The sequence below is a fragment of the Pelobates fuscus genome, chromosome 6 (assembly GCF_036172605.1).
Source record: "Pelobates fuscus isolate aPelFus1 chromosome 6, aPelFus1.pri, whole genome shotgun sequence".
NCBI lineage: Eukaryota > Metazoa > Chordata > Amphibia > Anura > Pelobatidae > Pelobates > Pelobates fuscus.
This window is the reverse complement of record NC_086322.1, coordinates 292,366,243-292,382,717: the sequence shown is the minus strand read 5'-3', so window position 1 is coordinate 292,382,717 and position 16,475 is coordinate 292,366,243. Positions and strand designations below refer to the sequence as shown.

At 39.6% G+C, this 16,475-nt stretch overlaps 1 protein-coding gene across 3 annotated transcripts in view; it reads left to right on the top strand.

The window, feature by feature from the left end:
• EYA2 (EYA transcriptional coactivator and phosphatase 2) overlaps positions 1–16,475 on the top strand; it is a 147,366-nt gene that overhangs the window by 54,227 nt on the left and 76,664 nt on the right. For all 3 annotated transcript variants that reach the window (XM_063459451.1, XM_063459449.1, XM_063459450.1), the window contains exons 2-5: positions 5,036–5,154; positions 10,539–10,583; positions 10,987–11,035; positions 12,602–12,744. In XM_063459451.1, the coding sequence (XP_063315521.1) occupies positions 5,046–5,154; positions 10,539–10,583; positions 10,987–11,035; positions 12,602–12,744 (346 nt within the window). In that variant the 5' untranslated portion in view covers positions 5,036–5,045. The remainder of the gene's footprint in view (positions 1–5,035; positions 5,155–10,538; positions 10,584–10,986; positions 11,036–12,601; positions 12,745–16,475) is intronic.

The window sequence follows — 16,475 nt, the reverse complement described above, 5'->3', positions numbered from 1 at the left end:
ATACATTTGTACACACTGGGCATTACTGTGAGTGTAATTGCTGTGGAGCTCTGTGATATGTTTGTACTCACTGGGCATTACTGTGAGTGTTATTGCTGTGGAGCTCTGTGATATGTTTGTACACACTGGGCATTACTGTGAGTGGTATTGCTGTGGAGCACACTGTTCACACTGGGCATTACTTTTAGTGTAATTGCTGTGGAGCTCTGTGATATGTTTGTACACACTGGGCATTACTGTGAGTGTTATTGCTGTGGAACTCTGTGATATGTTTGTACTCACTGGGCATTACTGTGAGTGTTATTGCTGTGGAGCTCTGTGATATGTTTGTACACACTGGGCATTACTGTGAGTGTTATTGCTGTGGGGCTCTGTGATATGTTTGTACACACTGGGCATTACTGTGAGTGTTATTGCTGTGGAGCTCTGTGATATGTTTGTACACACTGGGCATTACTGTGAGTGTTATTGCTGTGGGGCTCTGTAATATGTTTGTACACACTGGGCATTACTGTGAGTGTTATGGCTGTGGAGCTCTGTGATACGTTTGTACACACTGGGCATTACTGTGAGTGTTATGGCTGTGGGGCTCTGTGATACGTTTGTACACACTGGGCATTACTGTGAGTGTTATTGCTGTGGAGCTCTGTGATACGTTTGTACACACTGGGCATTACTGTGAGTGTTATGGCTGTGGAGCTCTGTTATACGTTTGTACACACTGGGCATTACTGTGAGTGTTATTGCTGTGGAGCTCTGTGATACGTTTGTACACACTGGGCATTACTGTGAGTGTTATTGCTGTGGAGCTCTGTGATACGTTTGTACACACTGGGCATTACTGTGAGTGTGATTGCTGTGGGGCTCTGTGATGCGTTTGTACACACTGGGCATTACTGTGAGTGTTATTGCTGTGGGGCTCTGTGATACGTTTGTACACAGTGGGCATTGCTGTGAGTGTTATTGCTGTGGGGCTCTGTGATACGTTTGTACACAGTGGGCATTGCTGTGAGTGTTATGCTGTGGAGCACACTGTTCACACTGGGCATTACTTTTGTATTGGGCTTACACGTATTGGTGTACCCCTGTCATCCTGACCTCGGCCAGCTTACACGTATTGGTGTACCCCTGTCATCCTGACCTCAGCCAGCTTACACGTATTGGTGTACCCCTGTCATCCTGACCTCGGCCAGCTTACACGTATTGGTGTACCCCTGTCATCCTGACCTCGGCCAGCTTACACGTATTGGTGTACCCCTGTCATCCTGACCTCGGCCAGCTTACACGTATTGGTGTACCCCTGTCATCCTGACCTCGACCAGCTTTCACGTATTGGTGTACCCCTGTCATCCTGACCTTGGCCAGCTTTCACGTATTGGTGTACCCCTGTCCTTCTGACCTCGGCCAGCTTACACGTATTGGTGTACCCCTGTCATCCTGACCTCAGCCAGCTTTCACGTATTGGTGTACCCCTGTCATCCTGACCTCGGCCAGCTTACACGTATTGGTGTACCCCTGTCATCCTGACCTCGGCCAGCTTACACGTATTGGTGTACCCCTGTCATCCTGACCTCAGCCAGCTTACACGTATTGGTGTACCCCTGTCATCCTGACCTCGGCCAGCTTACACGTATTGGTGTACCCCTGTCATCCTGACCTCAGCCAGCTTACACGTATTGGTGTACCCCTGTCATCCTGACCTCGGCCAGCTTACACGTATTGGTGTACCCCTGTCATCCTGACCTCGACCAGCTTTCACGTATCGGTGTACCCCTGTCATCCTGACCTTGGCCAGCTTTCACGTATTGGTGTACCCCTGTCATTCTGACCTCGGCCAGCTTACACGTATTGGTGTACCCCTGTCATCCTGACCTCGGCCAGCTTACACGTATTGGTGTACCCCTGTCATCCTGACCTCGGCCAGCTCACACGTATTGGTGTACCCCTGACATCCTGATTGTGTTTACCATGTTCGCTCTCTCTATTGCGTTAAGCCTGGACAGTTCTAAGGACCAGCAAATACTCTCTATATGCTACCTTTCTGGCCTAAATTCGGTATGATGTGATATAGCGATTACTGCATGCGTCACATAAACTGCTCCTCACACTTTGCACATATTGCGTGTATAGTTTTTCTGTTTCTTTCATTATATAACTTTTATTATAAGTATTATCACTATATTGCACTGAACTTGTACAGTTTAAGAAATAGACAGTACTCAGTGTTCAGCTTCAGATACTGAATACAGATATTTATTATTTATTACTGCAGTTACAGTCATAAAAAACATTTAATTCAGAATTTTGGAATATGAATTGTTTTCGTAACTTACAGAATAACTGTTCTTTTTTGCATACATTTTTTATGTTTTACCGGTATTTCAGGGGGATACTACAGCACTCACTAAATTGGGAATTGGGGAAACTTGACAAGGGAACAGACATTTTTTAGCCTTAATAGCAAAATTGGGAAAACATTCTCCAATGCAGCTCGTTTCCCGTCACAACTTCAAAATTGCAATTTCCTTGTCCATTCTCCCCCCAATATATCTGCAGCAAACCCACTAGTAGTGACGAATCACTATGATGATGCCATGATTTGAAAGATTGCTAGCTGTGCACGTTGTACAGATCTGGGTAACTGTGTAGATAAACTAACCGCCACAAACCATATGCTTATAGTCTGATTACAGCTTGGGGAGTTTTGAAGACTCCCCATATCCCCCCTCCTCTCTCTCACCTCCAGCTGTCATGTCTTGAGTTCAATTCTATGACACTGCAAGGGAACAGCACTTTAAAAGCAGTCATGCTTCCCTAAATGTTGGATGCCTCGGGGGGGATCAGAGTGACGACAGGCCTAACAAATGGTACAGGCTGTTTTTTTTTTTAAATTTTTTTTTATTTTTATTTTTTTTGTGCAAAGCAACAGATTATGAGCCTCTATTTGCCACACTGTCAACTTTGCCTGAAACCTCGCTAGTGCACTGTTCCCATTGTGTTCCATTAACATGGTAATTAACTGCAGATTTTTAGACTTATCTATTATAATGTCTGGAAGGAGAGGAGACAGTGAATTGTGGTTTTAATTTGTAATTTATTAGGTCATAATTAGGCAGTATTAAGAATAATTCTTGTGAGAATCCTATTTGCCGTGAATGTTAAGAAAAACATATGTTAGACAGGAACCACCCAGACCTTTGTAAATTACTCTCTATTATTATTCATTTTGGGATTACAGATCGATTTTGTTGTATAACAGAAAACATATAATATATATATGGGATATAATACCTGCCAATAATCCTGCTTCTCATTCTACAGTCTCTCAACTGGAAGATTATCCCTGTATTTAGGATTCCTAAAGAAACAGATGTTTTGAAACTACAGATTCCATGAAGCTTTGTCATTCTAAAGGCATTTTTAAAATACATGCAGAGCATCATGGGAGTTGTAGTTCTACCACATCTGAAGATCTACATTTTGGGCAAGCCTGATCTAGACACAAAGAGCACTTCAGCTTGCTGTCTGGAACTTGTCATATTGTGGTGGTTTATAAAAGTGCTGAATTCAATGGAAATCAGAATTTGTATATTTGGGGAAGAAACACTTCCCTGGCTTATTGCACTTCTGTTAGCTCCACAACAACTTTGTACCACCCCCGGACTAGCCCCCCATTTTGAGAATTTTAACAAAAGACTACTCCATTTGTTAGATCAGGTTAGCTCAACAATTATGTTTGGTAGATCTACTCTGAAATATGGTTAGCACCCCCTGAAAATGATTGTTAATACTGCATATTTTAGAGTAGATCTAACAAAAAAAATTGTTGATCTAATCTTATCTAACAAAGATCTAACAAATGGAATAATATTTTGGTAAAATTCTCAATATGGGGGGGCTAACCCGGGGATGGTCAACTTTGTACATGTCCATCTGTCTGTATTCTAATTATAATCCTTACTTATTCCATCTGTGTCTATCTGAAAATGCTGTATCCATGCCTGGACAGAATGTTCTTCCTAGACAATTGCAACTGAGCTGTAACATTGCATCAAATCATCCTTTCCTGAAAGGACCCTCCTCTTATCCTCAGTTTACAGTATCCCACCAAGCAGGTAAGTTCAGCGCCCTAATTGTATTTCACGAATCCCATTTGCCCACTTCAACCCTTACCCTGGGAGCTTGGTTTTTATAAGAGTGGCCTATAAATCCATCAGTCAGCCTGCGTGGGGTACGGAGGGAAAGAGGACGGTCCTCAGCAAAAAAAAAAAAGAAGAAAATGTTGCAGTCTCAATTAAAAATATATATATTGGATAGTCTGTTCCTAAAAAGGTAGCAGAATCCAAAAAGTAGGTGGAGCTAAGACCATCTCTCCTACTTAACGCACCTCTAAATGGACATTGTTGGGGGTTTTCTCTGCAAAATAAAACATGGACGTTGATTAGGTATATTTTTAACCCCTTAAGGACCAAACTTCTGGAATAAAAGGGAATCATGACATGTCACACATGTCATGTGTCCTTAACCCCTTAATGACACAACTTCTGGAATAAAAGGGAATCATGACGGAATATATCCGTCGTCTGTCCTTAAGGGGTTAAGGGGTTAAATAAGGTTACAATTTGGGCAATGTGCTCGCAGTCGGATAAATAAGGCCCATTGGTTAAAATCCGGAGTTTCTAAAGCCATTTGACAAATGTTCTTGACTATTATCGCCTGAATTCTGTTCATGCCAGTGTGTCGTCATATTAACTAGAGACCACAAAAAAAAAAAAATGTTTTTCTGATGGCAAATCGCATAAGGTTGGAAAAAAAATGCAATCAAATCTGTTGAATCTCCAAGGGAAAGTTGTTTTCATTTTAACACGACATTCTCTAAGGTGGAAAAACTTTTCAGAATGTTATTATGTGAAATTTAAATAGAGGATGAGATTTAAGTAATCGGTTTTAATATTTATACAGCTAGAAGAAAAAAGAACACATTATTAAGCATACATTATAGGAGAATAAATTACATTTTCTTTGTCTCTTTCAGGTATAAGGAAATGCTAGATTTAGTGATATCACAGAGCCTGTCTGTAACCAGTGGGTGTTCAGAGAACCTTAAGTTTAACCATTCCGACAGCCACCCAGACTCTCCTGATGACATAGCAGGTAAGTCACAATTCATGTCACTTATTTTTGTGCCTAATTTTTATTTAATTTTTTTATTTTTTTTTAACCTTTCGCCGGAGATTTTGACTTTACTGATCCAGCTCAGACAGTTTCTCACCAGGGCATGTATTTTGCCACAGAGAAAGAGGTTAATTTAGAATTTCAAGTAATCCTTGAATATTCTGACATTTGATTCTGTGTATTTTCAGGTTACGGATCGGTCGCTCTTGTCCTTGAGTAGTGTTAAAGCATCTAGTTTTCTATTGTTTGCTCAGTGTTGATGGTACGATAGGCGTCAAATTGGCTAGTCTCAAAACAACAGCTTGGTCATATTGTGCAGTTGGATCAGTGTATAATCTCTGCAGATCTAGTTAAAAAGGTCAAAGGAATGTAGTGTCCACGGTCCAACCAAGCGTAGGTGCTCGCGTCCTCTGATTGCATGCCCTGGCTAAATGTAGGACTAAGAAAAAGAGGGGTTTTAATTTAACATACAGAATTACTGCACACTCTGCTTTAATGCCCATCCACGTATGATCTGTGAATCGTTTGCAATGTTGCCGAAGGACCTCCGAGAGGTGGGGTTAAGGTCCACTATGACACAAACTTGACATCTCTGATAACAGTAATGGAGTGAAATGCAGGACTGATTACATTTTGAAAATAAAATCACTTGTTGTTTTTTTATACAGCTATATTATAACTTGTGATTATTAATAATAGCGCGTGAACTGATATAGTGTGTCAGGGCGTATGAGAAGTCGTCTACCTACCTATATTTCATGAGTCCCTATTACCCCCACTTCAACCCTTACCCCGAGAGCATGGTTTCATAAGAGTGGCCTATCAGTCCAACAGCCTGCCTGCACTGCACATGCGTGGGGTACTGTAAACAGTGCTCACACACACACGTGTGTGTGTTCTGTCATGCAGGGCAAGGCTAGCAATTTTCTGTACTGTTGTTTTGGAAACTCTTTGTAGGCCTGAACACTCGGAAATTCCTTGTTTGGTTAATTGAGAATATACAATTAAAAGGGAATAACCATGTTTTAGGATTTTGAAAAAGATGTTTACTTATCCACTAGGTTTAACTAATATGTGTTTGTGAGGTCTGAAAAAATAAAATGAAATATATCTCGTTGCTGGAACTGGGAGCCTCCATTTTGTTTCCTTGTCAATCCGTGTTAAGCTCTGCCCTGTGCACTTGGTAGTTAGCATATAGCGAGCACATTGAGAGGGGAACCAATAGAAACAATGTTTCTTTATTCCACTCCAATGTGTGCCTTGGCTGTGCCAGGATTCAACAGGATTGTGATGTGATTTTCTAAATCTAGTATAAATTTAAAAGAAAACAGTACATCACATGAAAAAAAAGGCTTATATAAAATATAGGTGATTTTCAATGTTTTATTCAACTGTGTAATTTCCAGAGAAGTGACGGCTCTCTGTTGAATAATATACCTGGAATCTAGACATGAGTTGAATTCCTTCTGGTGAGCAAAGTCTTGGCTTTACGTTAAGACGTACTTGTCGCTATTCTTCTTAGATATAAAATGCGGGATCATGGAGATTATTATTATTATTTATTGTTTTTTTTTCCATTTGGTCAATACATTTACCTGCAAACACAATGTACAAAGAATATGTTTTAAAGCTCACCCGTCATGCCGTCAGCGCGATTTATGTGAGAGAGTCCCTTTAATATAGCCTAGGAGTCAGGACTTTCCACGCCATTTTCAAAGCCTTGACATCTAATCTGGCAAGTGAAAAAATGGAGAGGCAGATACAGGCTTGTAAAACCATTAGGCTTTTCAAATCAACCGTGCAAAAAAAAAAAAAGCTGAATAAATCTGTTTTAAGAATTATTGGCACAAACATCAATTGGGCCAGTTCTCACTAGTTCAATCCAAAATATTGTTTAATTGTGCTTTAAAATGAACGCATCGTTGAATTCTTAAAGTGGACCCAGCGAAAGCGTGTTTTTGGCAGTTTGTGCAGAAGCATACACAGGTGACAAATCTACTACAAAGCTACTCCCCAAACAGGCAATATATTTATACATTTTGGGAGCTACGTTGACATCTTCACTGTACTGGCATCCAGATTCGACAGTCTCGCTTGCCAAAGGTTCTATCACTGCAAACGCCACTGTTCTATTGTGCAAGAATAATTACCGTACTTCACCTTTTGAGTACACAGGATCGTTTTTAAATTTGCACATAGACTTCTTGCCTGTCTGTCAATCATTAATGATTGACACCTGATACAACTGGAAATATTGCCCTGGCAAAATATTGCTTTTGACTTAAATCACCAAGATAAGCTCTTTTTAAAAAAAAAAAAAAATGCATTTGAATACAAAAAAATAATTCAGACACAATTGGGTACTTTTTTACAAAAATACTTTATCAATGTAATTTCTCCCTTTGTACCCTTTCCCTACTTTAATTACTAATCCTATTTCTCCAAAATGTCAAAATGATAATTACTTGTAAAGACTGATATAGCTTACACTGGCTAATTAAATTCACCTGAGGACATTTAGACACACAAGGTCATCCAAGGTCATGGGTGAACATGTGGATGAGCGATACTTGCTCTCGTAACTGGCCTCGCTCTAGTTAGACGACATTAAAAATGCATAATATCCAGTCTGCTCTCTGCACTTAAAGGAATTAAAGCCAGGGCTTATTTATTTATTTATCTATGTAGTCTATCAGAGCTTGCGTAACACTACTAACATTGACGGCGGGGCACTGGATGGTACACAAGGTCGTAGCTCATCTAAAGGACTGTTGCAAATTTGTAATGGAGATAAAATTCTCTTTTTTTTTTAGTGCTGAATGTCATCTTGTGTTTTGTTTTTGTGTGTATATATATATATATATATATATATATTTTTTTTTTTTTTTTTTGTCTAAATCTCTATATCACTTAGAATGCAAGCTCAGGGTCCTCAGCACCTTCTTCATGCCTCCTAACCGTCCTGATTTTGGTGGGACAGTCCCAATATTCAGGTCCTGTCATGCAGTCCTGGTTTTGGGGAAACTGGGGAACTGTCCCCAACAAGCATAGCGCAAACACATCTTTAGACGCACTCTCGCTATGCTCAAGGCAATAGGACAATGCATAGAGCACTAAAATAGTGCTTACTGCATGTCCTGCCCTCAGATGGCTGACCAGAATGATGGACAGGTCCTTTGGGTGGACCCGCCCCCTTTCTGCGCTTCCCCCCCCCTTCTTTAAGCAGCACCAATTGCCCAGTCCCTTCTTCCCCACTCCCAATTCACAGTATGCCGGAGTTGGGAGGTATGCCTTTTGTTCTTATACATCTACTTTGTTTGTTAGTCCTCCTATTGTACAGCGCTTCAGAATTTGTTGGTGCTTTATAAATAATAATAATAATAGATGATCAAGTATATCTGCAACCATAAATTACTACATCAGCGTATATATATTTATATATATTTACCATCTATTTAGAAGTAACAGTTTTCACAGTGCTAAAACGCATTTAGGGTGTTTATATTTTATTCATGAGAAACCATGCTTAGAAATAGTTTTAGTCCAATGGCTCTAAGCACCAGAGTCAGGGCACAAATCTGGGTCCCTACGCCATTTTATTGTCTCCCTTCTTTATACCCAAGGTCAATGAGCACAATAGACTGTTCAGACCTTCAGCAGAGCGGCCTTTCTCTACGATTTTCCAGTTGTAGAATGGTTTACCATGCTAATGCCATGTATATAGTCTGAATCCCTGACAGAAACACTTACAAACTTTTCATAGCAGCAGAGTGTTATATTTTGTCTCTTGGACTTCAGAGACCCCAGAATAACTCCAGAGCGTGATGGTCCAGTTTCTCACTCCCTCCTCTAGTTCCATGCACACTTGCCATTCCTCTCATATTTCCCCAACACTTGTCAATAAATATGTAGAACATGTTTTACATGTAAAGATACAATGTGCTGGTGTTTATAGGAGGCAAACTTCCTACAATAAGCACCAGTGGCTACAGTGTATCCATTTGCAATGACCAAGCAACTCTCCTTTGTTCCTAAGTAATGCCCTCAAAACAGTTAGCATCTATTGTATCTTCTAATAAGATCCGCTTAGATGCTTTGCTTGGTGACATTTTTATAACACATTTTAAATCACTCCTTTATAAATATGCAGTTGCTGTCATTATATAATCCGTTAATTAAAGGGATTTTTAAAGCAAGGTAAAATGGATCGAATTTGTTGCAAAGCGCTAAATTAAGGCAATTACATCAATAGAAACGGCAGGGTGTTTTGTTGCGTCATCCAAACTTAGCTCTTACACTATTATTGATACTTGTTACATATAGATTAATGTATGCTGTGTGATTGGGCTGGTAATTCAACAGGTAGATCATATTTTTTTTAAATTCTCATATAACATGGTTCCCAACATTCCTGCTTTTGATGAGACAGTTAAAATTTAGGGTTGCTGTCCTGTCATCAAGATATAGTTCCCTGGGGTCCTCAATTCAGAGACACCTGGGAACTGTCTTTGGGTAGCTCAGGCACAGCACAAGCGAATCATTAGACCCCAGGCTGGCAAGCCCCTTCAGTAGGTGGGCACCAAATGGCCTGCCCATTATGGCCGTTGCCACCTTGAAGGTCGGCCAACCCATCCTTATTTCATACCACCCGATGCTGCATGGTATGATATTCCAGGGTAAATGAGGTTAGATGGTGCAATAAATACTGTATTACATGGGGTGATTGACTCTCTGCAATGCTGGGCATCTAATCTAATAGCAGTATGCAAGCATATCCTGTATTGCCTGAGCGCAATGAGAGTTACACTCCAGTTGATATTTGTAGATACCAGCATTAGTTCAGCCCCTTTACTATTAATGATATATTAGGAGAGATTTGGGGGACAAAGAATGCATTTATTGTTCCCAGTACAAATAGCAGCTGCTATATGGAAAGGCAACTCCCATCAATCTCAGACAGGCTGGTACATGTACGCCTGGCTTTCGCTCAAAAACAAAAGAAATCCTAGCACTAATCCTAATTTTTAAAATATCATGTAATAGGAAAGATACACAAAATGATAAAAATGAGAAGTATTCATGGAGACGCAAGTAATGTTAGCTGGGGACCAGTTGGTATTTTGCCATTTCCATTGATCTGGTGATTAACCTACAAATATAATGGGAATTCCATCACAATAGAAGAACAGTTGAAGAGTTTACGAAATAATCTTGTCCAGACCTCAGTTGAAATTAATTGAAAATCTCCACTCTTTCTGGCACGGATCGTTTCCAAACAGCATTGGCAATTAAATTGGGTTTTTGTTTTTTTTGTTTTTTTCTAACAAAGGCAAAGTTTAATTATACCTAAATTCTTTTTCCAGATAAGTCAACGAAAGTATCTTGCGGAGAGAACTTCCTTCGTTCAGGTATGAAAACAACTTCTGGACCGACGCAGTTCCTTCTTTCTTGGGATTGGTGTTTTTAGAGAGGAACATATTACATTTGTAGAATAAACGTGGAAGGTAGTTCAGAGTTTAGCAATGTCGTCTACAATATTATTATGTTAAAGATTGGGGTTTGATTTTGGATACATTTAAGGGTCTATTCATTCCACAATTAGTTACGACAAGCTTCCAACTGTGTTGTAAAACATTAGACAAAGTAAAGGAGTTGGAGTATTTATCGACACAATTCCGCTCACTGTTTAGTAGATTGCTCCCCAAGTTAAAAGCACGATAAACTAATACAGATGGGTGTGAAGTTGTGATTTTATGCAAGGTTATAACCTCATTGTTAATACAAATGTTGAATTTTATTTATTTCCTTAAGGCATCGGCAAAGAATCCCAACAATTTGCACCTGAAGTGAATTACTCAAGGTAAGCAGTCTTCTTAAGTCAGTCCTTACACAGCATGGGAAAAAAATGTTAAATATCCTGTAAATGTATTGTTCGTGAGCTCATTGCATTTTCCATGTAGAGACGGATTCACGTGCCCTGAAAAATCTTTAGCGTTATTTTTTCTCTCTCTCCAATGCTAGATATATATTCCCAAAGAGACTAGCAAGAGAATGGCAGTCTCAGTGTCCAAATAAAAACGTAAACTCTGTGTTACAATGTTCATAGGAAACAGATGATGTTAGAGAGCAGGGCACGGGGCGTATGAGAGTCTAAGCTTACTTATCATGGCTTTATGCCGTCAGCAGACATATAACTTAAATCAACAGAGGAGGAGCCATTGTGGATTATGTTAAAGTTACCCAAATCCAGGAGCTCTCTGAGCAATTGCTGCTAGGTAAGTAAATGTAGTTTTTGTTTTTTTTCTGCGAGAATTTACCATCTTTGGGGACTTTTAAGTGTTGTGAATTAGAACTCATATAACGCATAGGCAGCTCATAGCATGCTAGGATTTCCTACGTGGATCCTAAATAGACAAGGGCAAGGCTATCAGGGCTATTCACTACAGTGAGAATTCAAAGCGCATTTCGTATTTAAGACTAGAGTGGCCAAACTGAAAGCGTACGAGAATTTTTCCATTTCGACTACTTTGAGCTTAAATTTACAATTCTCTTTAAATTCACTTAGAATTCTCACTGTCGTAAATAACCCTGTATCTTTCTTACCATAAGGTGTAAATGGCATCCTCTAAGGCTGTTTAAGGGTTTTAGTGACACGGACTATTCTGAAGAGCTTGCAATCTGTTGCAGTGTAAAATTTCAAGAATTCAAAGTAAATTTCAAAATGGAAGAATTCTTCCTTCTCTTAATTCTCAACATCACAGACGTGATTCCCTAAACACCAAATTGTGGTGAATTAGGATGGGAATGGCAAAACTGAGATTAAAATGGTCATACAGTGACTATATAGCTGAGTTGGAGGATTTTTCCAGATATGCTTTTCACGCCTTAAGTTTGGGAGTCTGATTGTTTTCTCTACAGTTTGTTGTTTAGTTAATAAACATCTTGCTAAATAACCCTCATAGACTATTCTGAAGAGCTTGCAGTCTTGCATCCTTTCAAGAAATGCTTAGGGCTGCAATAAAATTATGACGGCCCTGTGGATACAAAAACAGATAACATTTTTAAATAAAATAAATTCAACTGTATTAAAAATTGTTGGTGATTGGCCATATAACAAAAAAAATATTCTGACAAGTGTACTACATTCCCAAACTGAGATGTAAACTATTTACTGGAACATATATTACTATGCCCTACTGAAGATAATTTTGAGCATTTGTGCCCTGCCATGGACTGTATTCAAATAATTCCTATATGAGGGCATTGCAGAGACACTGTGTCTTATCTGTAAGATACCCTTATTCTGTTTGTTGTTTCATATACAGTTATGCATCACATGTAAAGTTTCATCAACGGGTTGTGTTTTGCTAATTGACCGTGTCTTGTTGGAAAGCATGCCATCTTAAACTATATTTTGTCTTTTTAGGCACTACCCTCATATAGTGTCACCCCCATCAATATCAGCTATGGCTGCCTACGGACAGACGCAGTACAGCGCAGGGATTCAGCAAGCTGCGGCGTACTCGTCTTATGCCCCTCCGGGACAAGCGTATGGAATTCCATCTTACAGTAAGTCTTCCATGTAACTCATTACTTGGAATTGACCAGGCTCCATTCAGCCATGTGGTCTACAGTTCTACCCTATGTTCTTCCTCTGTGTTTTTTCTTCTTTGCTGTGTCAGTAGTCAGGACAATCACATAATTCCAAATATTTACTGCAAGATAAGGATCATCAATCTAACATTAAGAGGCAGCTCCTGATTTTTGTTTGAAGGGTGGTTCTTGACATTTGACTAACCACCGAGTTCCTGTCTGTTGACGCGTCCGTTGCTTTCTGATTTTAGATTTAAACGTTCTGTTTGTTTCAGAGATTGCTTGACATGTCCTTCTGACTCTTCTGCAACAATTTAGACACACAAGGGTCTTCTGTCCCATCCACCCCATATTTCTATGAGATTAATATCTGGAGCCTTAGACTGAGTTTTCCTTTATTCACTAAATATTTCTTGCATACCTTTTAAGGGAACACTATAGCGTTAGGAATGCAAAAGTACTATGATGTCCCTCAGACATAGGGCTATTTTCTGACCCATCCCTGGTTTTAAGGTTCATTGATCTGCTGAAGAATGAGTGTCTGCCCAACTCTTTGCAATCCTTTGCAAAGAATTTCAAGTGTCTAAAGTATGCTGGATGGGAATGCTATGGAATTGGTGAAAGACCACCAACTCTGTCTCTAGCAGAGCTTCCCGGGCTACGGCACTGCCTTCAACATGCTTGACATTGTGACCATACCTGACAATTTCACCATCTCTGTATCTTTGAAATATTCTGCTATTCGAACCATAAATTTCAAATTTAAACCCATCAGTTCATACAGAGAACCTCCTCTTTTCAAGTATTTCTTTTATAAAATATTTTTACAGAATCAATGAATTGTGAAGGATATACTAATCCCATCACGTCTTGGACTTGTCTGTATATACATTTCAGTAATGGAATATTACCTCCATCATGGACAACCCAAATACGAGGCCTTGATTTAATATTTTTGTAAAGGCTTTTCAAGTGATTTAATGTTTTCATATGAGATTTCACTGACCAGCAACGATGTTTAGTATCTGGCCCAAAGGTGGACTGGTGCAGACACAGCTTGCTGACTACACGCTTCAAGCGTCAAGGAGAACACAGATTGCCAAATCTCAGGAATTCACTCCAGGGAGAATCTCCCTCTCACACAAGACAACGGTGTCAAAGGTTGGATAGAGCTGTTTTAGTAAGAGAGACAGAGAGAGAAAAAAGTCAAAACTTTACAAAAGTCAAACTTCAGGAACATAAAACCTATTACCTCTATGCATCTATACATCTTAGACAGTACTTTTGGTGACTTTTAAGAAACAACAATGAGAAATTGATTGTTATATTTACAATTATATTTGTGGATTTTTGTTTTATATTTAACAGTGTGTCCAAAATACCTTAAAACAGGCTTCCCCAAACTCCAGCCCTCCAGATGTTGCTGAACTACAACTCCCATGATTCTCAGCCTATTTCATTCATAGAATCATGGTTGTAGTTGTAGTTCAGCAAGATCTGGAGGGCCAGAGTTTGGGGAAGCCTGCCTTAAAACAACATATTGTTGAGTTGGCCCCCTTGGGAACCAAACCTACAACTCAGATAGACTCTAATTAGTGCGTTAACCAACTGAGCTATCTCAGCCGCAGCTCAGCATGGTATAATTGTACATCCATTACATGAAACCATAGACTGCTTTGTGCAGATGTCCATCACTGTTAAACAAAAATGTATAATAATTAGAATCTATAAGGATGCAGCAAAACGGAACTGTAACAATTTTATCCGGGTTATTCATCAAGGTGAGAATCGTTGTGAATTCAAAGTGAATTCGGACTTACGGGCCAAAATTAACGGAAAACATAGATGCCCTGGAGAATTTTTCGAACTTTTCGAAAAAAAAACCAAACCCCAGTAAGTTGTTATTGATAGATTTTGTTTCATTTAGACCAAAACTAACAAAGCTCAGTTAAAATCACAAACATTTATTTTTGTTTTTTTTCGAAAAGCTTTTGTTAAAAGTCAGTGGAGAGAGTAGGTCCGAATTTTGTTTTTCATTTATGGGAATGCGGTATTGTTTGGGAGTTGGCACGATTCCAGCTACAATTGTTAGCAGTTGTTTTTTTCACGGAGCAGGTGAAAGAGAAGCCATTTGCTACTGGATTGTGTCTTAAGGGCACACACATGTCTTCCCCATATGTTGCTTATAAATCCATGTAGATTACCTTTTGGGGTCACTCCCCACACAATGCACGGACCGCAAACACATGACAAATCCCACCTGGCTGGGAACCGAAAACACTAAAGTATTATTGTTTATAGAAACCAACACAAATTGAGGTCATGCGTTGAGACAAAGCTCCACATTGTGTGGAAATCCACCCGGGTGTTAAGATTTTTGTGTTTGTCTGTGATTGCATGTATGTTAACAATAATCCTTTGGATTCTTACAAACGCTTTAGGCGAATTATATTAACCCTTTGGGATTTAGAAAAAGAAGGGGTTAAAAATGTTTTATGTTGTCTGTTATTTAAATTGCTCTGTGTAGACCTGGAACAGCCCCACCCCCCCACCCCCTCCCCACACACATTATTATTATTATTATTATTATTATTATGATATTTATATAGCGCCATCAAATTCCGCAGCGCTTTACAATGGGTGGACGTACAGACATATTGTTGGACTTCTACTCCTATAATTCTCTGCTAGCTCGCTTTTGAATTCAGAAATAAGAAATGAAGAGGTGCATTATCAAGCAGGCTTAACGTAGAGTTTACAAGAAAGTGCATTACTGTGTATTAGTGTATCACAGAGCTCTACAGCAATAAAACTCACAGTAAAGTGAATGTGCCGTGTATGTGAGTGTATCACAAAGCTCCTCAGCAATATAACTCTCAGAAATGTGCAGTGTGTGTGTGAGTGTATCACAGAGCTCCACAGCAGTAAAACCTCACTGTACTGTGCAGTGTATGAGTGTATCAAAGAGCTCTACAGCAATAATATTCTCAGTAATGTGCAGTGTTTATGAGTGTATCACAGAGCTCCACAGCAGTAAAGCTCACAGTAATGTGCAGTGTGTATCACAGAGCTCCACAGCAATAATATTCTCAGTAATGTGCAGTGTGTATGAGTGTTTCACAGAGTGCCACAGCCATAAAACTCACAGTAATGTGCAGTGTTTATGAGTGTATCATAGAGCTCCACAGCAGTAAAGCTCACAGTAATGTGCAGTGTGTATCACAGAGCTCCACAGCAGTAAAGCTCACAGTAATGTGCAGGGTGCATGAGTGTATCACAGAGCTCCACATCAGTAAAGCTCACAGTAATGTCCAGTGTGTATGAGGGCATCACAGAGTGCCACAGCCGTAAAACTCACAGTAATGTGCAGTGTGTATGAGTGTATCACAGAGCTCTACAGCAATAATATTCTCAGTAATGTGCAGTGTGTATAAGTGTATCACAGAGTGCCACAGCCATAAAACTCACAGTAATGTGCAGTGTTTATGAGTGTATCACAGAGCTCCACAGCAGTAAAGCTCACAGTAATGTGCAGTGTGTATGAGTGTATCACAGAGCTCCACAGCAGTAAAGCTCACAGTAATGTGCAGTGTGTGAGTGTATCACAGAGCTCCACAGCCGTAAAACTCACAGTAATGTGCAGTGTGTATGAGTGTATCACAGAGCTCCACAGCCGTAAAACTCACAGTAATGTGCAGTATGTGTGT